The sequence below is a fragment of the Alosa sapidissima genome, chromosome 23 (genome assembly GCF_018492685.1).
Source record: "Alosa sapidissima isolate fAloSap1 chromosome 23, fAloSap1.pri, whole genome shotgun sequence".
Lineage (NCBI taxonomy): Eukaryota > Metazoa > Chordata > Actinopteri > Clupeiformes > Clupeidae > Alosa > Alosa sapidissima.
The window spans coordinates 26,825,549-26,850,073 of record NC_055979.1 but is presented as its reverse complement, the minus strand read 5'-3'; the positions used below and the strand labels follow the sequence as shown (position 1 = coordinate 26,850,073).

General features: G+C 40.8%; 1 protein-coding gene across 2 annotated transcripts; it reads left to right on the top strand.

Annotated features, from left to right (window-relative positions):
* The first annotated feature begins 16,970 nt into the window (after nucleotides 1-16,970).
* LOC121698975 (protein-lysine methyltransferase METTL21E-like) lies at nucleotides 16,971-22,911 on the top strand. Of its 2 annotated transcripts, XM_042081534.1 has the most exons (5): nucleotides 16,972-17,128; nucleotides 18,621-18,737; nucleotides 18,827-18,984; nucleotides 19,323-19,440; nucleotides 21,720-22,911. In XM_042081534.1, exons 3-5 carry the CDS (start codon nucleotides 18,862-18,864, stop codon nucleotides 22,142-22,144), a joined length of 666 nt encoding a protein of 221 aa, XP_041937468.1. In that variant the 5' UTR covers nucleotides 16,972-17,128; nucleotides 18,621-18,737; nucleotides 18,827-18,861; the 3' UTR covers nucleotides 22,145-22,911. The 2 variants fall into 2 exon arrangements, with proteins under 2 accessions (XP_041937467.1, XP_041937468.1); XM_042081533.1 differs by lacking the exon at nucleotides 18,621-18,737 and having other exon boundaries at nucleotides 16,971-17,128.
* Nucleotides 22,912-24,525: the final 1,614 nt, after the last annotated feature.

The window sequence follows — 24,525 nt, the reverse complement described above, 5'->3', positions numbered from 1 at the left end:
TCGACGGCATAGATACCCTAGCCTGGGTTTTCCCATGCTGCCTTACACGTGCGATTTTATTCACGCTGCTAGGCAGCCTGGATTCCATGGAGCAAATTTTCGCCTCAGTTAGAGGACCAATCACAGAACGGAGGGAGGGCAGCAAGACGATGACGACACAGCCGTTATGAGCTACGTACAGACGCATTTGATAGACATTCGTAGCGCCCAATAAACGGCTCTGGGCATTCGTAAACCACGTTTCAAATACGATAAAGTGAATGTCTAGTTGACGTTAGCCAGGCTATTGACACCCTGCAATCTAGGCAAGAGTATTTTTTCCGGGACATCGAGGTAGAGTGTACTGTACGGCATAGGTGTGTTTTTTGCCGGTGGCACACTTACATGGGCAGGCTTAGATGGATTAGTTTTTCCTATGCTTTTTAGGCTGGTGACATACCTGTCAGCATCAGGAATGCAGTTAGCTCCAATCACTAGCTTGATCAGTTCAGCCACCATAACCATCCTTAAAGCAACACCAAAGAACTTTTCCTCTGTAGCACGCAGTATTTGTTTATTCAGCACCGGCTTTGCAAATAACAATGTCCACAGACAAGGTAGAATATGTTGCATGATTTTATGAAAGTATGATGTATTGCGACATCAGATGCAAGTCAAATTTGTAGTTTCTTATGTCTCATTCCATCGAACTACAGATTCGCTAACCGATCTGGCAAACTTACATAGTGCGGTTATAGCCGATAGAGGGCCGCGAAACGAATGCAGAAGTGCCGTTCACCCTGTTACGAGTTGATGAACCACTGAAACGATTTTGGAAACATTATTTTAAGGTACAAAAAACTCTTTGGTTTTGCTTTAAAGCACACCTGAATTCTTTTGATGAGGGGTTATCCCTGCAGCCGCCTTTCCTTCGAACAGTCGCAAAGAGGTTCTCCACAATATCCTGGTTTAAGGCCCATTCACACCAAGAACGATAACTATAACCATAAGGATAAAAACGTTCACACTGAACAACGATAAACAAAGTCTCTCCTTGTGTTAATAAATGTGACGGCTAAAATTCAATGGGTTCTGATTGGCTATTAGCATTTTATCGTTGTGAAAATCGCTCTGAAAGTGATCCCCAACGATATCGTACTTCATGTCGTTATCGTTATAGTTTATGTGTGAACGTTGTCATTCATATTAACGAGAACGATATTTATTTATAGTTACCGTTCTTGGTGTGAATGGGCCTTTAGTCTTGAAGTGAACAGGTACTGTTGGTAGGCGGACTGCAGGTGATCCCACAGCTTCCTGACACAGGCTATAGCTAGCAACCAGCCTTTGACAAAAAGCACATTCCTAGAACCAAGTACCTCTAGGCCCTCCAGTATAGGGACACATTCCTGGAGGAATTTTATGTGGCCAGATTCAGCTGTCAAAGGACACTTGAGGACTTTTGTGTCCCTGTAGAAACGGCTGTCAATGCGCTCTACAAATTCAGCGGTGTAGGTTGCCTCAGGAAGTTTACCCAAGGCAACATATGTGTAGAGGCCTGCTGCTACATTGTGGGACAGGACTTGGACGGCTTTGTTGACACGCATTTTTGAAAAGCTGTTCAGCTGAAAGTGATGTTTGGTCAATTTGGGTGCTTTCCTTATAGGTAATTGGGAGTCGAATTCATAAAATTTCTGGAGGTATGACCATTTCACAATTTTAGTCTCAGATCCTTGGTTTATATGGAACACATTTTTCTAGATTTGATCTAGTGTTTTTAAGCAGGTGAGGTTGATCATGGAGGGCAAAGATCTTCTCCCCAGAATACCTGAAGAAAGGCTGCTCAGAGGTAATGCCTAATTTTTTGAAAAGGGACACGTTGTTTGTCCCTTGGTCACAAACCACAATGGTTGTTTGTTTTAACTTTATCTAAGCACTCTTTCAGCAGAGCTTCTAAGATGTGAGCTGGTGTAGCATTTTTTAAAAGAAAATACCCAATGGGCTGCTTCCACCTCCCTGTCAACCCTCTAATCATGAAGACTAAAGCGTGGTTGGCTGTACGTCCAGTCTTTCCCTGTGAGCCAAAGTCCTCAAACCCCTCCACGCTGTCGCTACTGGTGTTATATGATAAGCCTGATCTTAAGCTCATTTCATCAAATGTGATTATGCAAAGTTTTTCGTGTAGGGCAGGGGTTTTCAACTGATTGTGAACCAGGGACCACCATTCTGACTTACTACGTAACCCCAGGACCACCACTGAATAAAAATCCTGATTCCCACATTGCAGCTACATTACCGAATCCATGGTCAGGGACCACCAGCAATGTCCTCACGGACCACAAGTGGGCCGCGGACCACTGGTTGAAAACCCCTGCCCCTGGGTCATGTCACTCACTCGACTGGCCAGCATGTTAAATACAGAAGGACAGAATCCTGGCCTTATCTCTGTCCCACTAAGCCACCAGCGTAGAGACGGCACAGATGGTAACGTAAAAATCTGTTGACAAAATGTGTATGCCCTTGGCCCCTGGTGATATAAGGACAATGCAGTGACTTTGTCCGAGTTTGTACATCTCCTCCCTTTCAACTTACAGAAACGGCTGGAGTTCCGCAGCTATGCCAGAAAGACAGAGAGAGCTGGTTTCTCCAAAAAGTTGCCAGCACCTCACATTTTCAGGTGACATATATGATTTCCTAGTTGCCTTGACAAGGCTCTGTTTTAGTTCCTGCACCTGCTTTTTAAGTCTAAATGTCCTAAGACATTCTTTTATTAAAAGCCTTAGGTGTTTGGCAGTAGGAGGTATGAAGCCATACAGTTCAGATGTGGAAGGAGTGTCATGGTTAGCAGCAGTGATGAGTCGGCTGTAAATGTGATCCGCCCTTACTGCCAGAATCTGACCATGGACTGGAAGTGCAAACATAAAGCACTAGTAGTAATATGTGTACTTATTAATTATTTAGTTATTAACTTATCTTTAATGTAAAATCTTTACATTTCATGTATGTAGAATTATTTTATACATCAAACATCATTTTTGAGTTTGAGTCACCTTTCTGTGATGTTTTTTTAATGTCCTCCTGGTGCTATTAATGTGAAGAGGTGGGTTGGGGACTTTGAATATGGTCGGAATAGCATTCCAATTCAATCTGTTCCTCAGCTGATTTGTGAACTGGCTGTCCTCAAAATGCTCAGCACACGAACGACAATTGGAGTTTAGGTAGCTTGCGGTCCGAGTTTGCAGGTCCTGTCTACGATAATTTTGGACCCACTTTTGGCACCTAACAGATTGATGGAAGTGGAGTCTGATGAATGATGGTAATGTTTGACAATGTTTAGGCCTACTCGGAAAACTTTTCCACCTGTTTAATTTTAGCATTGTCTCGGCTAAGTTAAGTTGTGGTGAACTAACAATGTGTTTAAAACATATTTACAGCTGTGGGTTGACATGCCAGTCACATCATAACCAAACTGTATAGCCTCTTGTCTTAGCAGATTAATGAAGTTCATAAGGTTAATAATGGTAGCGGGCTAGATCCTGCCTAGATGCTGTCACTAAGTTACATGCTAGCAATGTTACGATTACGTTTCTTGCTAGCTAAAAAAAGGGAATCTAAATTCATTATTAGTGAGTGTAGTATCTGTTAGTATCAGTATTACCAATGACAACCAGATAACTGTTAGCGATCAGCTGTAAACGGTTAAACAGCAACAGTAAAGCAGCTGTTCAAATGGGGTAATGGAATTGGAATTGTATCTGAAATGTTACGGTGAGCTTATTGGAATGGCGTCCGTGCTGGCTCAGTGCGTACCAAATATTCTAGAGCGGAGCCTCCACTACATCCCTGACTGTAGCCAATTGACTGCTTGACAGTAGATCATTTATATTTTTCTGCACAATAAACAAATTTGTTCGTTCAACTTTATGCAGCAGAACCATGCACTTGGCCAGCCTAGAACAGGAACATTTTGGAGAGGGAATGAGAGAATGAACGCACGCAAGAATCTGTAGGCTATTTGTGGCGGGTTAGCAAACAATGTTTACCTAATGCATTAACTCAATAATAATAATCGGAATAAAGCCCGCCGGCCCCCAAATAGGCCTAAGCTAATAGGCTGCCTACCAGTAGGGCTATCAGTCCACGAACACTAGATGATATTGTTTCGATTTAACTCAATGAAATAAGAGCTCTTCTTGTTGGTTGGTTTAATAGGCTGCCAATGAAAAGTCGTTGTCCACACCACGGGTCTCCAACACTCAGTCGCTTGCTGCCCTCTTTTGAGCTTGTGAGAGGCTGAAGCAGTCCTACACATTTGCACAGTTGTTGCCGCGACTCAGCCTATGAATTTGATAAAAAGTAAATAACTAAATTTGGCTACGCAAAAATAAAGGCATGTGCTGTGCTGTCAGTTCTTGCAGTTCATTACAGAATAAAAAATAAAAAAAACACTTGTTTCAATCGTCCTGACACAGACATATGTCACTGTAACAGGTCGTCTCTCCCCTCCCTCGATCACTCTGCATTGTGTTAATTGTGGGAATGATGGACCGATCCGACCGATCTTTGCTTTTGATATTTATTGCTCTCTGGAATATAGGACAAAACAAACAAAAATCAGACAGGGAGCGAGCCAGTCGCATCACAGCTCCTCTGCTTCAGGACAGTCGCAAAAGAGGCAGAGGAGGGGGCTACATGAACACTTCAGCGTGGGAACCAACCCCTGCTACACTACAACCTACCTAAAAAAAATACACTTTTTATGAAAGAAAACTTATCAAAAATACAGCCTATTCACAGGTTTAATCAGCCTGCCACGCCTTGTGCGTATGCCACTCCCATGGCGACCAGGTGAGACATTAGACACAGTAATACCAGTGTGGGTAGGATAATTTCACAGTTAGGAGAGGGTCAACTGACAGAGAATCAGCGCAATCGCCCGACACAGCGCACAGAGGGCTCTCAGAGGCTGAAGATACCGAGGCACTCTGTGATTCCACTCTGGCTGAGACTGGAAGCATCTTATTCCCTCTGTCTACCGTCACTGACCCAAAATCTCCTATGCCACTACCGTGTGCGTCAGAGCTACGGCTTGTACGCAAAAGTGAGACTGTTGAGTAGCTGAGGCCACTTTCCAGAGTGCGGTTCATCCTCTCTGCCTGACCATTCCCCATGGGGTGGTACGGAGTGGTGTGAGACTTCTCCACCCCAGCTAACAGGAGCAGCTCTGCGATTAAAGAGCTTTCAAAATTAGCCCCCTGATCCGAGTGAATGCACGCAGGAAAACCATACACACAGAAGAAATGATTCCATAGAACCCGAGCTACAGACTTAGCAGACTGATTAGGGCAGGGATATGCACACGCCAGCTTAGTGAAGTGGTCAGTGACCACTAAAACATCAATGGACTTGTTGTGCGAATCTTCCGCAGACCAAAAGTCAATGCAGACTAATTCTAAAGGAGCTGAGGTAGCAATGGAAACAAGAAGGGCCCTAGCCTCAGGTTCCGGAGCCTTGCTAACTACACACCTTTTGCACCTGTGAACATAATCCCTGACGTCCCTTTCAAGCGTGTCCCAGTAAAATCTCTGTCTGGCCAGCCACAGAGTACGCTGCTGGCCCTGGTGCCCTGCCTCATCATGAACCCCTTTTAGAACCATGATCCACAGCGCCTCAGGTACCACATACTGGAAGGTATTCTTTTTAGATACAGGATTCTTAGACACCCTGTACAGCACACCCAACCGCGTAGTGAGTTTACTCCACTGCCTCAACGTTTTAAGCGTCTCCCGGGGACTCGTGCACCCTTTCCCGCCGGGATGGGCGACGTCCCCTGTCAACAAAGAACCTAACTGCTGATAGTGGAGTCCTGACACTGCTTGTCATACAGCTCATCATGACTAAGGACAGGCAAAGGATTCTGACCAGTCATAGACATAGACTTTAAGTGCTGAACATGTAAGATAGCCCTAAGTTTAGCACCGTCCTCCCAGTGACGAGAGGACTGCCCAGCTTCCCATCCCATCCTGAACAACATGTGTGGCCCCAACACACACACCGTCAGCCAAGGAGGTCACCCGCTGTTCCTGTGCCTCAGAAAGCTCAGACGACAGGCCAAACATGTCTTGGACTGAGTCCACCTGCAGGTTCTCTGCTTCTTTAAGCAGTTCAGCATAAGAAGTTCTGGTCAAGCGATGCATAATCCTGGGCCTACCGCTGCGTCGAGGAAAAGCCCGTAAAAGTCCTGGCAGGAAGCCATTACATCAAAGTTTTTTGGCATATCCAGTTTTTAATACTTTTTTTCCGAAGTGTTTATAACTTAGTGTTAACTAATAATTGTTGCAAACTGGTACTACGAACAAAATATTAGTGCATTCCTGGATCTACATCCTTATGCATGCTTCCTGCCTGGACTTTTACGGGCTTTTCCCAAATCACAGAAGTAACGTTGACGCAGCGGTATATAGTAGCAGATCGTAGCATCCATCAGGCAAGTGTTATTTAAATAAACTCCTGGTGTACTTACAAACTTTTCAATGCCTCGTTTTATGAGTAAAGAACATAGTTGTACTACTGTAGAAGTTGCGTACCATTCAGGGCATTATTAGTGGGGTAATTTATGAGATACTAAGTTGGTTCCATTACGACTGCAGAAAGTCATTCGTTTCTGACAGCGCTACTCGACCAGGGTTTGACCAAAGGATAACAGGTTCTGGGAGGGTGTTTGGCTCGGGGTCATGGTGCAAAGGACCCTAGGGTGAAATTACTCCGAACCATCGCTGTAACTTTTTCTTCCAATCTTTAATGCGCCACCTACACATTTGGCCTTCAAAATATAATTTTTAATACGTTTTACAGTAAGACTTAATACGTTTTACAGTAAGATACGTCAATGAGTAATAGATAAGTGTTATGTTTGAATAGATTTGGGATCTAGCAAAAAATAAGATTGCTCTACCGCACACTGTTGACTTTTACTCTATTTTATTCAGAGTGAAGGTGTACCTGAACTCTACAGCAGGTGACCTGAGCGAACCTGAGGATGCTGTATGCGAAACGCGTTGTTCGCTCTGAATAAAATTGAGTAAATGTCAACAGTGTGCGGTAAAGCAATCTTATTTTTTGCTATTTAAGTATGTTCCTGCAATCTACCTGCATACCAGGCTGTCCGTGGATCTTGGTTTCATTTGAGATATGGGATCTACTTTTGGTTATATTAAGGGAACTACTTTTCTGTTGTGCGTATGACTACATTTGATTTAGTACTAAGCAGTGCATTGATACAATAGAGTATACAACAGTAATTGACTGTAACACGAATACTGAAGTTTACCCAAGTAAAGACCTCAACTACTGAAAACCGAAATGTATCTGTCAAATTATAATGTATCTGTGTTTGATATCATTGTTAATGTCTCAAAGTAGTAGGTCTCAGTTGTAGAATTGTAAAATAAGTGTATAGACTCTACATGTTTTTCTGTGATCTGGGAGAAAATCGTCAGTGTCGTCTGATGGAAACATTCCCACCACCTCTTGCTGATCAGCAAAAAGTAGCCTACCTGTGAACAGGTCTGTCCTCAACATAACAGGACTGAAACCAGCAGAACCTGCTCTGCGCTGCTTTGCATATACAGCCAATGAACACCACTCATACCAGCCAATGAACAACACCACTCATACCAGCCGCTATCCTGGACAGCCCCCCCTGCTTTCCTAAAGCCAACAACAGCGCATGAACTCTCTTAAGTTCTTAAGATCCTAAAATCTATCTGAAATGATGTGAAACATTAAAGGGGACATAGTATGGAGATTCCACCTTTTCAGCACCCTGGCCCTGCCAACCTAGATGTTCTTTCAGAGAGATCTAGTCTGGAACACCATAGTTCGTAACCGTTTCTCCCAGATGTTTTTCTGTGATCTGGGAGAAAATGGTCAATGTTCTGGAAACATTCCCACCACCTCTTGCTGATCTGATAAGAATCCCCTGTGGAGGGTATGAGTTGTGTATGTGAATACCGTCTATATGTTAATTTCTCCTTTGTAATGTTATCCAAGATGCCCCTGTTCTGGCTGGATACTTAAAGGAGCATTTCACCATTGGGAAGATGAATGTGTATTTAAAATAAGTCATTTATTTATTAGAAATGTGGAGTCATCATTGAAGTCAGTGCCTACTGCCTTCTTGACCGAGAAAAAGCCAAAAATGTATTTTTTGTTCATGCGGATTAAAGCCAACAACTCCCAGAATTCCCTGCCTTTCACTGTTCTTCACTGCCGTACCAAGCAACTCCCCCAGGAATTAGCCGATGTAGTCTCCAGCCTCTGGCCAAAAAAAAACTCTGATGATGCAAAATGCTGATTTTTGCAAATGCTCTTTTTTTTTTTTAAAGCACATCAGTGCGTTGTTGTTGACCTGTAAAAGTAACTCAAATGGTGCTTGTGTGTATCATGTTGTTGTTGACCTGTAAAAGTAATTAAAATGGTGCATGTGTGTATCATTTTGTTGCAAGAGTGACATTTTGAAAAAGGATTGTTAGGAGTTGACTGCAGGGTTTCACTTTGACCACAATAGGGTTCATGGTGTCATAAAATCCTTTATTTCTCAGGTACAATATTTCGGTCAATAATAAGCTGTATTTTTATAATTATTGACTATGTACTACACTTCACCGTTGACTCTACGTGCTTAATCTTAACTTTGTTGAGCAGATGTGATGCTTTTGATCATGTTTGTGCACTCCATTAGGGTCAGACTCCCATCCTCATTCTCGTCACTCTGTTTGAATAACTCCAGGAATTTTCTGTTGTCCTGTAGAGAGAGAGCGAATTGGAGTTTTATAATCCTCAGGCTGATTGGTTCGTCTCAATTGTAAAACATAAACCTACCAGTTATTAATGATTGAGATGGATAAACTACCATAGCTAGGACACACTGGACACACACACACACACACACACACCTACCTCATGAAGTTGTGGGAACTTCTCCTGGATCAAGATAGCCATCTCTGTCAATTCCAATTTACCATCTGATGAGTACTCTTCACACACTAATGCTGTATCGGCCTCCAAAGGAAAAGAGAGAGAGATTATTTTTATTAATTTTTTATTAAAATGTTAATAGTTTCTTTATGAGTGTCTTTCTAAGTGTCTGAATGTCAACTGGAATTCTACGAAGAAGTGTGAAATAGTGTAGTAGTAAGTAAGGGATAATGTATTGTCCGCCGGTAATTATCAGAAAATAAGACCCGACAGGGAGAACAGAACCCTGACGCGCAGCGGAGGGGTTTTGCTTCGACCTGAAGGGACTTATTTTCTGATAATTACCGGCGGACAATACATTATCCCGCTTATTACACGGCTACTTGCCAAAACGAGAAAACACAATGAATCTTTAAAAATGATTTTGCTACCGTTTCGTGTCTTCCGCTGACAAAATTGCAATAAGCGAACGGAATTCTTGTGGAGGGATATGAAAGACGTTAATCAACCCGTTGCCATTGACAGTGATTATATACTTTGCCGGTGATTTATGTAAGGGATAATGTATAGAACGCCGGTCATTATGGGGAAAATAAGTCCCGACAGGGCGAACCGGACCCCGACGCGCCAGCGGAGGGGTCTTGTTTCGCCCTGAAGGGACTTATTTTCCCATAATGACCGGCGTTCTATACATTATCCCGCTTATTATACGGCTACTTGCCAAAACGAAAAAATAAACTCCACGATATGTCTCTTTACACTTATTTGTTACCGTTTCGTCGTGGCTTTTGCTGAGAAACAAATAGTTCGCAACACACGCTGAACTTGATTCAAACATTCTTTAGAACACAGCTGATCAACCGTCTGCTTTCACTTTTGAATGAAGTTCCAATGCAAGAAGTGACCGGAATACTTGCGGAGTGATATGATCAGCAGCACAAAACCCGTTGCCATTGACAACGGTAATTATATGTTTGCAGCGGCAATTACATGAATTTATTTTACCGTAGAACGTTGGGAAATCCCATTCAAGTCAATGGAGCGTTCTACTAGCATTGTGAAGAGCTGTATAATAAATAGATTTAACATAGGCCCGAACGTTGGGAAGGCCCATTCATGTGAATGGAACTTTCTGCAGCACTCTGAAGAGCCGTGTAATAAATAGGTTTAATCCCTAGGGAGAGCTAATGTGAAACTAGCCAGGCTTCACTGAAATGGACTAGTCTTCATTTGTGAATCTATAACTCATGCAGTCGTTTCCTATCACTGGTCCTGTCACAGTATCTATCTTGGTAGCTATATGAATGTTACACATTTGTCTTATTCAAACATCCAGGCTTACAGTTGTTCTCAGTCGTTTTAGTGCATTTCTCAGATCAGAATTGAAATTCTCAAAACTGCTTCTTCAAAGTCCATGTCTTCTCATTTGGGCACACCATAACATAAATTATCCTTGTTACAGTATTACAACAAAGATACAACTGATTTTGAACTGCGATTGTCTACTGTTTTTCACATTTTCAATTGCTAATATTATGTTGGTCCAAATGCAGTATACTGGTTCCATGTTGAATAGTCCTACCCCATGAAACAAATGGGCCTTATTTCATCACTTCAGTCATTATGCAAAAGTGTTTAGTTGTCATAAACTAGTTGTCATAATCTGTCAAGCATATTTTGTGTGAAAAAAAAAATATGTAGCCTGACAGACAGGAATGTTGTCAGGATGTATAGAAAGATGTACCTGTACAGTAAAGCAAACAGAACAGGCTCAACACTGCCACCAAGGGTCTGTAGCCAGCCATTGCACACACACCTGCCCAAAACACAAAATGATTACCGGCATTAGTAAATGGTGTAATTGACCTATGAAACACTTGTTAGGGAGAGCAAGGACACAATTGTCTTAAAACAAATTCCAGTTTTGTGAGACAGATTGATAGTACTAGTAAATAGTAATTGACAGATTACACACATTGTCAGACATGTTTACAGTAGGTACTGGAGGATGTCTCTACACACCAACATGATATATCATGTCAGGGTTCTCACTGATGCCACACACAATGGGGTTTTAGTGAGAATCCTAGTTGCTGCATTTTGTATCACCTGAAGCTGTTTGATAGTCTTTAGGAAAGCCTGTAAAGCCCATTACACGTAAACCCTTAAGCCGGTACAGGAATGTTGAAAATGTAACATTTTAAAGAATATCTACGTTCTTTGAATTCAACATAGAATTTTTTCGAAATCATGTTTTGACATAAGACCTCTAAGCATGTTTTTGAGGTAGTAGAAAGTGTATTTAGCTATTGCTTTTATGTGGCTGTTGAAATTTAGATAACTGTCACTTAAAACACCAAGATATCCTTTACTTTAAGCCCCTTTTTGTCAAGAAGAGTGGCAATCCTAAGTCTGTCCTCCTTTTTACCAAATACGATAAGATGGCAAAAAGGATAATTCAAAATATAATTCAGTGTTTTCTTTCTTTATGATACATTATGATCTTAATTAAATTAAGACATTTGGTCAATAGATTAACAAATAAGGGGAAATTGGAGAGAGAGGAGAGCTGGCGTGTCTTACCTTGATCAAGTGGAAGGAGGTGCTGCTTTCTCTGCCAACATGAACAGCGCTAGAGAGAGGGATGAGCATGGAGGGTAGAATGGAGTGATACAGTATTTATACCTGTATATAGATGGGGAGGGTCAGAGAGTGTGTCTCTGTGTGTGTGTGTGCTTGAGTGGGTTAGGACTCCTTGGGGTAACATTACTGGACAGTTCTGGATACCTTACCTTGTACCTTAATATTATGTTTCCAAAATCGTTTTAGTGGTTCATCAACTCGTAACAGGGTGAACGGCACTTCTGCATTCGCTTCGCGGCCCTCTATCGGCTATAACCGCACTATGTAAGTTTGCCAGATCGGGTAGCAGATCTGTAGTTCCATGGAATGAGACATAAGAAACTACAAATTTGACTTGCTTCTGATGTCGCAATACATCATACTTTCATGAAATCGTGCAACATACTCTGCCGTGTCTGTGGACATGTTATTTGCAAAGCCAGTGCTAAATAAACAAATAGCATGTGTGCGACAGAGGACAAGTGCTTTAGTGTTGCTCATGCACAAGCCTACTGGGCTCAGGTCCAGGGATCATAGGTCACAGGGATCATAGGTCACAGGGGATACAAACCCTAAAGGCCACTTACACAAGACACTACACATAATCTTGAGATTTTTTACTACAAACACCTAAATGTGTCCCCCTACCTATGTGTGTGTGTGTGTGTGTCTGCGTGCCGGCTTAACATTGGGTTTTTGTGAGCAGCATTAGTTGCAGTTCCATATTAGCTCTGTATGGGTCATTCCAGCTCAAATCAATCAGTGCATCTCACACTCTTAAGTCAAATGTAAAATTCCATGACTTTTCCCTGACTTTCCCTGACAAAAAACCTGAATTTCCACGACTTACTGTATAATGAATAGTACAATATACCAACCATTGATTTTTAGAGCACCTGCGTAGTGTTCAAGAATCTTTTACCTTTTTAGAGCGGGAGATGAATAAATAGGCATTGAATAAACACAGTTGGGCTACTTAACCAAGCAGTAAAGCTATATAGACCAATTCTGCATGGAAATATATTTGTATTAATGTATTTTGGCAAGTAAATTTTAAACTGCTACAACAAAATTCCCTGATATTCCATGACTTTGTAAAATTGTAAAATGCCTTGACTCGTCTCCATGTCTGGAATAGACTTTCTAAAATCCTGTGATGTTTCAGAAATTCTCCTGGGAACCCTGTGCATTACTCACTGAGATCTGAGACACCAACACCTTTATGAGACACCAACAATGGGTTCTCAGGGCAACACACATGAATATTACAATCTCCCACAATAAGGACTCGGTCATATGTAGGCATAATATCCGCTAAGAACATAGAAAAGTCAGATATAAAGTCTGTTATATTTGGGAGGCCGATAAACCACCGCACACAACAAACACCGTGTGAGAAAGACCCAGCTCAAACAGACTTAGTTCAAAGCTAGTGGTCGATGGTAGCGATAACTGTTTGCATTTAAAGTCACTCTTAAAAACAGTCAATGAACACCACTCATACCAGCCGCTTTGCATATACAGCCAATGAACACCACTCATACCAGCCACTGTCCTGGAGCCACTCATACCAGCCAATGAACACCACCCCCCCCCCCACCCCCCCACCCCCAGCGACATGAAGGGAAGACAAAACCAAAACTTATTGTGATAAACAGACACCGCAACATCTGCAAACATCTTGAATTTCCCCTAGGGATCAATAAAGTATATCTATCTATCAAAAAATGCAGCTGGAAAATTTCAGAAATGTATTTATAGTAAAGGTAGACCTACACACACTGTTTCCTGACTGTTGATGCTGTTTATTGTCAGTTTGTAAAGTTTAGGCGAAGTAGGAAGTAAGGTTATGGATCTCTGATCAGTGTGATTGGTAAGGCTGGACCAATGATTTCAAAATTAGTGCCCGTTGCGATGCAAGTGTTGCAAACATTTTCCAATCGAGTGAATTTGGATATTTCCAGGCTATTTTTTAGCGCTTTTATGCATGTTCTGGGTATCTGGGGTGGCTACTAATACATAAACACAGACATAACACAACCCAGCTGTTTTTGTTCATGGGCTGCCTAGGTCTGGAAAGATGAGTCAGTGACCTACTCAGATTTGCTGGCCAAAGTGAACTCTATGTTGTATTCTAGAAGCTTGTTGAATACCTCGATTTTATCCATCTGGACCAAATGTCCTCTCACGACTGAAGACACAAAGTGCAAAAGTTAAGTATAAGTATATATACTCTTTTGATCCCGTGAGGGAAATTTGGTCTCTGCATTTATCCCAATCCGTGAATTAGTGAAACACACACACAGCACACAGTGTACACACAGTGAGGTGAAGCACACACTAATCCCGGCGCAGTGAGCTGCCTGCAACAACAGCGGCGCTCGGGGAGCAGTGAGGGGGTTAGGTGCCTTGCTCAAGGGCACTTCAGCCGTGGCTACTGGTCCAAAGTGCTAACCAGTAGGCCACGACTGCCCCCAAGTTTGCCTGTGTCCCGCAAGCTCCTGACGTGCTCTGAAGAATGTGTGCAGAATAATAGCAGAGTGTGTTTTAGAAAACTGATTAAAGCTCAAAATCCTTAGAATAGCTGTTAATTCCATAATAGCAATGCATTGCAAACACTGCACATTCAATTTCAAATCAAAACATGACCAAAATTGATCAAGTTTGTGTTATACCTTTACAGAAAGAAAAAGGAATGTTAGGCTGTTCAAAAAATAGCAGTGTTTGCATTTTTCTTTACAAACTCAAACATTTACTGCATAAACTGAAAAATGTCTCAAGATTTTGCTTTACTTTGAATCACCGCACTAATATCTAGTTGCATTACCATTATTTCTGAAAATTGCTTCACATCTGTGTTGCATGGAGTCGACCAACTACTGGTACCTGTGAACAGGTATTCCAGCCCAGGATGATTGAACTACATTCCACAATTCCTCTGCATTTCTGGGTTTTGCCTCAGAAACAGCATTTTTTATGTCACCCCCACAAGTTTTACATAGGATTGAGGTCTGGGGATTGGGCTGGCCACTCCATAACGTCAATCTTGTTAGTCTGGAACCAAGACACTTATTGGTGTGTTTTGGGTCAGTGTCTTGTTGAAACACCCATTTCAAAGGCATTTCCTCTTCAGCATAACATCACATCACCAAAACATGAGTTGTGCACCACCATGCTTTTCTGTCTTCACAGTGTACCATGGCTTGAATTCAGCGCATGTGGGTCATTGGACAAACCGTCTGCAGTCGCCATGCACTAAATTCAAGCCACAGTACACTGTGAAGACAGGAAAGCATGGTGGTCCCCTTGAATCTCTTTGTTAGTGTATTGACAAGATCAACAACTGGGTGTCTCAAAATGTCCTTCAGTTGAACAAAGAAAAAACTGAAGTAATTATATTTGGTAAAAAGGAGGAAAGACTTAAGGTTGCCACTCTTGATATTAAAGGGCTTAAAGCAAATGATAATGTAAAAAATCTTGGTGTCATAATTGACAGTGATCTAAATTTAAACAGCCATTTGAAAGCAACAACTAAATCAGCTTTTTACCACCTGAAAACATTGCCAAACTTAGAGGGCTAATGTCAAAACATGATCTAGAAAAACATATTCATGCATCATTCATCTCCATAGGGTTGACTATTGCAATGGGCTTTTTCACAGGCCTTCCTAAAAAGACTATCAAACAACTTCAGATGATACAAAATGCAGAGGCTAGGGTTCTCACGAAAACTAAAATAATTGACCACATTACTCCAATACTTAAAGCTGCAGTTGGCAAGATTTTTTTTATTATATTCACTGAAACCGACACTATGCTCCGACAGAATAGCATAAATCAGCCGGTTTAAAAAAAAAAAAACGCACTTCTACCTCCACCTAGAGCCTGTTATTTGTTTTGCAAAAATCCACAGCTCCCGGTTATTTTTGTCCAATCAGCAGGGCTGTGTGAGATCTGACTGTCAATCACAGTCTGGTGCAGTCTGGTGCGCACTGACGAGCACGAACTCGATGAGAGGGTGCTCTATGGTGGAGAGGGGCATAAGAGTTGTAAACATTTAACATTTTGGCTAAATCCCCTCAATCGGTCAGACTTGCCAACTGCAGCTTTAAGTCCCTGCATTGGCTTCCAGTACTGTAAGTCACAGTCTCACAGAATTGACTTCTGCTTCTGCTTGTTTATAAATCATTAAATAGAACGGGACCAAATTACTTAGCAGACATGTACAGTCTAACTTTGGGTTAAACATTGGGGGAGGGGAGGGGGGTTTGGACTACTTCTTCTTGTTCTATAACAGTTAATATGATTAGTTATTACCCTCTCTCCCAGAAATTATGCCCCTGGCCGTAGAAGTATTTTGTTTATGAAAATGACATGTACAGTATGGAATTAGACGGGACGGCCGTTGATTTCTGAGATTTCTTTTTGCTGTTGGTAGTAAAAAGATAGTATATTTTTACCACCACTGTGCACAGAACAGGCTCAAAGAGAAACTCATACCAGATGCTGTTTCCTTTTCTTTTCACACACACGGAATGGGAATGCCTCCGAAAAGTAAAAGCTATATATACCGAAGCCAAGGCACAGTGCAGACCCACAACTGTTATTGTAAAATTATACCTGCTATTTTTAAATCAATTGACAGCAAAGCAAAAAAGACATCAAAGCAGGATGCTTGCAAGAAAACTCTGCTCTGCTCAACTTGTGTGCCACTATATGACTACAAAAAGATTGCATTCCACTGCACAAAGCACAAAAATTCTATCGTTTTAAAAAAATCAAGACCTGATAAACATGTGATTATACAACTTACTTAACTGCTGTTAACACAAGGAACAATAATAAACCCTATAAGTATAAATATATAAATAGTCAACCTTATACTGATGTATCACTCCTACTTCCAGTATGTTTCAGAGTTGTACATGACTAATTGCCATGAGCCAAGTTTTTATATCTTTCAATGAATGTTTATTAGATAAAATAATAATAATAATAATAATAATAAACAAACCAAATAGGTTCATTTTGAGCCTTTTCAAACAAATACCTTACAGTGAGCCTCCTATCAAGGCAATAAACCCCCAACTGGTTATTTTCCATTGTGCACAGAGATGTTACTACAGAGATGTTACTGGCTGCGTGTGCATTTTACTTGCCTGTAGGTGCCGTATTTTTTACTCCATCCAAGGTGAGTCGAGATTTCAGCCAGTCAGTAAATGTGCCTGTCAGTAGAGGGCACTGTAGACGTGCTACCGGCCACTGTGTACAATGGCACATGGTGCGCCTCCTGAGCTCAGTGGCACATGCCCCCACCCCACCAGCCCTGACCCATTTTAGACCGGTCAGCTGCTGCATTCCATCAGCCAGAGTTCCATTCTATTGGTGTTGGGGGAAGGAGAGAAGTGAGACCCCCCCCCCCACCACCACCACCACCAGCCCAGAGAGACATCACTAGAGCATCACCGCAGCACTGAAATGGAAATACTAAAAGACATGGAGCCAGAGAAAAAGGAGATCAAGAATGACACACTGGCAGAGACAAACGGTAAGGGACACTAAGGGCGCTCACACACATGATTGTAACACATCTAGCCAGTTAAAGTGGGAAATTAAGGGACTACACAAACAGGAATGATCCATTGATTAAAAAATGGTACATAAGTTATATGTGTTTTGGAATATTAAAAAGGTTTTTTTTTTTCCCTCAAATGTAATACTTTGTTCTCACTGATTTATTTTTAAACTGGTGTGTAATAAGAGACCAGTATGTGCCAGCACTGCTTGTGTTATCTGTCACCGTCCAGGATGCTAAGATTCAATAGTACTACATAAGATATACTAGATATAAGACTCTGGCCAACGAAGCTGAATATTATATCATATGTCAAAGGCGGCAAAACTCTCAAATGCAGTAACAACAAAAATCTAAACTTCTACTAAACTGTATTTTGCTGCTTGGAGGCAGCTGCTTGCTGCTCTGAAGGCTCAGTGAAGAATCAGTAAAGGATATAATGTCTAATAGACACTTACAACAGACATATAAATGTTCTACATATGTTGGTGCATTACTTAGTTATAGATAGGACGTCAGGATTTAAAAAGTAGTTTCAGGCTGTACTGCCAGATGCATTTTATATATATATTACTTAATGTGTGTTTGTGCATTTGATTCGTGGAATGAGCTGCACAGTTAATTTTAGACCAGTTCTTTGCAATAAACACCTGAGTCACCAGAGGGCAGGAATAAGGAGGCCAGCCATTCATCTTCTCCTAGGGGGAGCTACACACAGAGTCCTCCCTCTAGGGGGCGCTACACACACAGTCCTCCCTCTAGGGGGCTACACACAGAGTCCTCCCTCTATGTAAATCCTCTGCTCTCTCCCCAGACCTCTGGATCTAGAAATATAGCCTGACCATGGGCTTGAGTAACTTTAATGGAACTAGTTTCATGTTCAGGCATTCATATATCATGCATATATGAATGTATACATGCATATATGATATATTCATATGGTTTATATCACACACACACACACACCATGATCCATGGTGTTGAATGGGCTGAATGTAACCCAGCTTAAACTGGGTATGACTTATTAACAGGTCAAAAATAGTTGGCACCCTGAGGCGCCATTGTACATTCACACAATCATCACTATTTCCCCTCAACTGGAAGGTGTGAGGTTAAACAGTCAATGTCAGTTAAATATTTTTTTTTCCAGTTGTACTCCCATTTCTAAGAACCTTTCATGTATGATTAAACCAGCAGGTTTTGGCAGGAACTAGCCAGGACACTAATGAAAGAGAGGCAAGCTTACTTACAAGCAAATTACATATGCATGTGATACTGGTCCATTTGGAGATATGTAGAGTGACATGTTATACTCCAGCCCAATTGAACACACTTAATGTGTACTTTAACTTGTACCTTAAATCTTGGGTCATGGTCCCCACGTGAACACACTGATGATCTTTGGGCACTTTGCTTTAAAATCTATTTGAATCCATATAAAGTCAATTTTGCCTTTCTTTTGCAGTGATAATATCGGAGACAATGCTACATTTTGAGAGCCTGTGTGTTGCGCTTGGGCGGCATTTGAGATAGCAGTTGTCCACCAGAATTATTTCAGACTCTTCGAGATTGTTCCTGCATGGTATATCTATGTTAATAAAATGGATGACATTGTTGTATATTAACCCTTGTTCTATGGTCAAGGCTTGACTGTGGTGATATTATGCCCAGGTGCTACTAGGAATGCAGAATTGGCAAAAGCCATCATGGAGAGGCACTTCCGGCCTTCCCTCATCACCACAGAGGCTTGGGAGGGCTACAGTTTTGCTGGCCTGGAAATCCGCATCAAAGAGTCTACAGATCTCTATGGAGCCATGCTCTGGCCTTCAGTAGGTTTATAATCATCATTATATTATTTGTGAGGTGGTGATGCGTGAGGCTGTTGATCAACCAACATGTGCAGTGTCTGAGTTTTGTGTCCATTTCCTCCTGAGGGTTATTCAAATTATACATCATTTTACTTTACCTTCCTCTGCTAGTACCTTCCTTTATTGTATGTTATTAGCGTCACTAACTAAATGAGGCGAAATCTAAAGACAATATGTAACATTATTTGTATTATTTATGTCTATATCACAGTATGTCCATACAAATATCTGCCTGTTAAAAGCTGGTATATTGTCTGCTTTGAACATGAAACAATCTATTTGTTGTCAATTGTTTGAAGGCCATAGTGTTATGTCATTTTCTGGATTCTCACCGTGAAACGTACAACCTGATGGACAAGAATATCATTGAATTAGGGGCTGGGACAGGTCTCGTCACCATTGTAACCAGTCTCTTAGGTAAGAATGAGTAAGGCCTTCATTTTAATATTTACTAGACTGAAATTCTTTTGAAATTCAGTTTCAGGTTGGAGATGATCATGTGCACTACCAGTCAAAAGTTTGGACACACCAAATGTATGTTTTCTTTTCTATATCTATATTATTTTATCTATCTTCAATTTTATTTATTTATCTGAGTAGGTGGTTATTGTTAGGGAATAGCCCACATGGATTCATCTTGTAAGCAAACAAAAAGTGTAAACATTTTCAATATGTTAAATTCTTCAAGGTACAGACCTTTTGCTCAGTCTCTCAACCAACTTGATATAGTCAGCTGGAATGGATTTCCAACAGGCTTGATGGATTTCCCATAGATTGGGAGCTTTTGTTAGCTGCTTGTCTTCTGCTTGTCACTATTTTAAATGAAAAGAATGAAGTTGGCTTTAAAAGGTGCCATGTGTAAGAATTGAGGTAAAAATATCCAAAAAATGAGCTACACGCATCAAAAGAATGGAAGGAAATAAGGGTGATGATGTCATTAAAAAAATGACAAGGTATAGTGCTGAAGAGATATCAACCTGAATTAGCATGCTAAATTACTAGCCACAGCCCGACAAGTGTCATAATACCAGTTTCGGCCATGGGAGGCAGTATGCGGGTAACATAACCGCCAGCCAAACTGCAATACACGTGTCTCGGTTGTTACTCTAGGGTAGACAAACTCACTTTCTGGAGGTATACTGCCCCATCTTTTATGGAATGTGGAGTATGAATTGATTTTTTGGCAGACATTACACATGGCACCTTTAATAATATCAATTATCAGCAAAAGTTGTCATAGAGGTTGATAATATATTTAATATAATAATAATATATTTTTAGAGACCTTTGTCTTCTGTCATACTTCAGATGTTGTAGGTATTGTTGTACAATGTAGTAAAAAAAAAAAAAAAAAGGAATCAAATAAAAAACTATAAATAAGTTTGTGTGTGTCCAAACTTTTGACTGGTAGTGTATATTTGTTAGGCTGTCTTTATGGCACTGACATTAAGTTAAGGTACTTTAATTGTCCTGAAGAAAATTTAAATATGCCCCCAGTCACTGAGAACTGGACAGTTAGTGCATTTAGTTACCCTCGCAGCTATTAACCTGTTGACCTAATTCATATTGCACTCATCCACATAAAAACAATGGAAACTACACTGAGAAAAATTTGACAATATCATACAAATGGATTGTTTGTGTCATGTCATTACATTAATTGATCTAAATCTATTGGAAAGGGCTGAGATTGATTTCTACATCAGATTGTCACTCTCTGCTGGATGGTAATCAGATTGTCACTCTCTGTTGGAGGGTAATCAGATTGTAGTTGTGTTCGTACATTGTTATCTGGTGTGGGACCCTAATGACCATATATGGAGTAGTTCCAAACATGTGGTTATATGTTGGTCTTAGTATTTTAGATGACTTTGAATCTGTTCCACTACAAGATTGACCCTGATACTGTAAGATATGCAGCAGTAAGAATCAATATTATGACTGATGGCAGATTGATTGATTGATTGATTTATTGATGTCTGAAACCTTCATCTGGAGCCTGGGAGGGTACATTGCTAGATATATTTTGTAAGAGAATGTGCGCTTGTTTTTACTAAATTGTGCACTCATTTTACTAAATTTCATTTTACTAAATTGTGCACTCATTTTACTAAATTGTGCACACAAACACACAATTTAGTAAAACGAGTGCACTATTTAGTGAAATGAGCACATGATTTACTAAAACAAGCATACGTTCTCTTGATATACAAACAAATATTGCAATGACACCTGCAGAGCTCCGTACTTTCAACTAAATATGAGCAACTAGGTCATTGTGCCTCCTCAGAAGGTTAAAATACAAAGGTTTAGTTTTACACACACACACAACTTGTTTGACTTTTTCAAAGGGGTATGATATCTTTCAATTCACTACACAAACCTGCATAAATATGTGCACACATACATACATACACACACACACACACACACACACACACATAAACAAACAAACAAACAAACAAACAAACAGACACACACACACATATGTAGTTATAGTATTTTTTGAGGCATCTCTGCAATGCAATACAAAGCAGCATTGCGGTTCAATATTGTACAGTATAGGCAGTTCCATATCTGTTGTTGCATTGCATTTTGTGTTGTACATGTACTTTCCCACATTTCATTATGTGGCTGTATTCTGTCTACATGTATATTGATTTGGTCATCTCTTGCACTCTCCCCATGTGAATTAGGAGCGCAGGTGACATCCACTGACATGCCAGAGATCTTGGGGAACCTTCAGTACAATGTCAACCGCAATACTCGAGGACGCTGTCGCCACCCACCGCACGTGACGGAGCTGACGTGGGGCAAGGACTTGGAAAAGCACTTCCCCCGTGCGTCCTGTCATTTTGACTACATCATGGCTGCTGACGTGGTCTACGCACACCCATTCCTTAACGAACTGATGGAGACGTTTGACCACCTGTGTCAGGACGACACGGTGATCTTGTGGGCCATGCGCTTCCGGCTGGACCTTGAGAATAGCTTTGTTGGCCGTTTCCAGAAGCTCTTTGACATCGAGGAGCTCTACGATCTGCCCAGCCTCCAGATCAAGCTCTACCGTGCCACCAGAAGAATCCCTTGGTCACCACGAGTCAGACACAACCTAGTGTAATGCCAACTGGTGATTTTCCTGTTTGTATCTGTGTAATGTGATGTATATGTGCTGTATATGTGCTGTTGTGATATACAGTATGTGCTGTATACTGTATGTGCTGTTAACATCTATGTGGGTGGGGTATGTGGTGACAGGGTGGTGGGTGAAGAACCGTAACTGTGTGTACCTGACACCTGTGTGTCTGTGAGGCTTGTATGGTATGTGAAAACAAATGTCCTATGTAAGGACAAATAAACTAACTAACTAGCTAACTAGTGCACAGTAGTCACAAAGATTCAGTAGCCAGGACATGAATTTTGTCCTAGTGAATATGCGTACGGTGAAATTTGTCCCAGTGAATGTGCGTACTGTATGTGTCCCTGAAACTTTACTTCTGTGAATTTCCGTCTTTGTGTGCGTGGTGTACATATTTACTATATTTCTGACTAATTTTGTGGTGTACATATTTCTGTGACTATTGTTGAGATAGACAGCTACAATTATATTAACAAAGGTTTAATTTATGAATTTCTTTTCAGCTGGGTATTTTTAGAAAAGTCAAAACAGTTGGTCAAAAGTTCCAGTATTTTATATCAATTGAAATGTACACAATTCATGTACTTTGAAGTGATTTTTTCCTACTTCAAGGGCACATAAAATGTGGTATTTAAAAGCTCACCCTTGATGTTGATTGAATGACAATAACATACATCAGCATGTATTATACATGCTGTATCAGTCCAGAATTATTGTCTTACAATAAACTTTTGGTGCTTTCAACATGATGTTGGATGATGTGTTGGACTGTTAGTTCTGTAACCTGTAAAATGTAATTTTGTCCAACTTTAATTATTCTTCAGTGATGGTGCTGGACATGTTGTTTCATCAACCAAAATGAAACATTGTGCCTTTTCCTCAGCAAATCATTGTTATTTGTTAACCGTTAATTAATCAAATGACTACATGACTACACAAGGGGTTGATTAGTTATTATTAGTTTAATTAGCTGCATAGTGAGTTCTGATGTAGCCTTATGCCCACTCTCAGGACTCAGTCAGTTTCTTTTACACTTAATTGACATATGTAAGTCGCTTTGCATAAAAGTATCTGCTAAATGAATAAAATATTGTTATACTATGGAGGCCTAGCCAGGAAACCAGCCCGTATTTAACACCGCCCACAAAATTTGAGGTCAGGAATTTGGTCTAGACCGTTTCAAGAGAGTTCCATTATCAGCATCATAGTTGTTCCCACAAGGCTTCTATTTTAACATTCCATATGTTATCTTAATGAAGCGGAAGTAGATTGGAAACAAAATAGAACGTTCAAGCATTGTTTTTGTTTTTATTGTTGGCAACTATGCCCAAACCAGAGCTGTTGGAAGTGACAGCACCAATCAAATTTAAGGCATACTACAGTAGGTGAAAAGATTCTACATGTACTCTGCCTGCCTGTCTGCCTCGACCATTTCAACAGCCCTGTTTTCATAAAAAGGCAAACCAGCTCAAGCTGTCTTAAATGCATAAAATTATACTCACGGGTAAGTAAGCAATGTAAAACACACAACAAAATGTCAACAAAAACATCAAAAAGGTGAAGAAGGAAAAGGACGAAAATGAAGAGAAATATGATAACATAACACTACGATAGCATGACAACACAACATGCTTAACCCACATTGCGGACAGATTAAGTTTCCTGGCATATAGCAAATAGTGTAATGGATCTGGTCAGATGTCATCTGTGTCACATTAGAGTTTGCTTAATTTAGAGCAAATAGCATAGGGTTGTATATCATATTTGAAGTGCCAAGGTAGAGAGAAGTAATGATTTAATAACCTGAGTATGTTCGGACTTGGCTGTGTTGTTGAGACGGTAAGAGTGCCAGTTTGAGATGGCGAGGTGATATTGGAACCATCAGCCTCAAATGGGAGTGAATTACATGCTAAGAGGAGTGCACAGAATACACACGCACACACACAAACACACACATACGTGTGTGTGCACGCACAAACGCACACACACACAAACACATACGTTGTGTACACGCATATACACACACACACACAAACACACTCACGCATGCACAGGCACGCACACCAAATAACAAACAAAATCAATAGTATATGTAGGGGAGAGAATGAAGTAAAGATAGCAATACATAAACATTTAACAAAAGTAAAGGTTGCTTTTAATATGGTGCGATTGAACTCCACAAACCTGGAATTAAAACTGACTCCAATGTTCCTGTAATTTTCTTGTAATGTCTGGACAAGGATTATCTGTAGTACCTTCCGTCTGTCCTAACCTCCTCCAATGTCTTTGTTTACTATAGTCTCAGGTCAGCTCTTGGCCCCTGTCATCAGACCGCACTTAGCTCTATGGGAATGTTCTTTGGC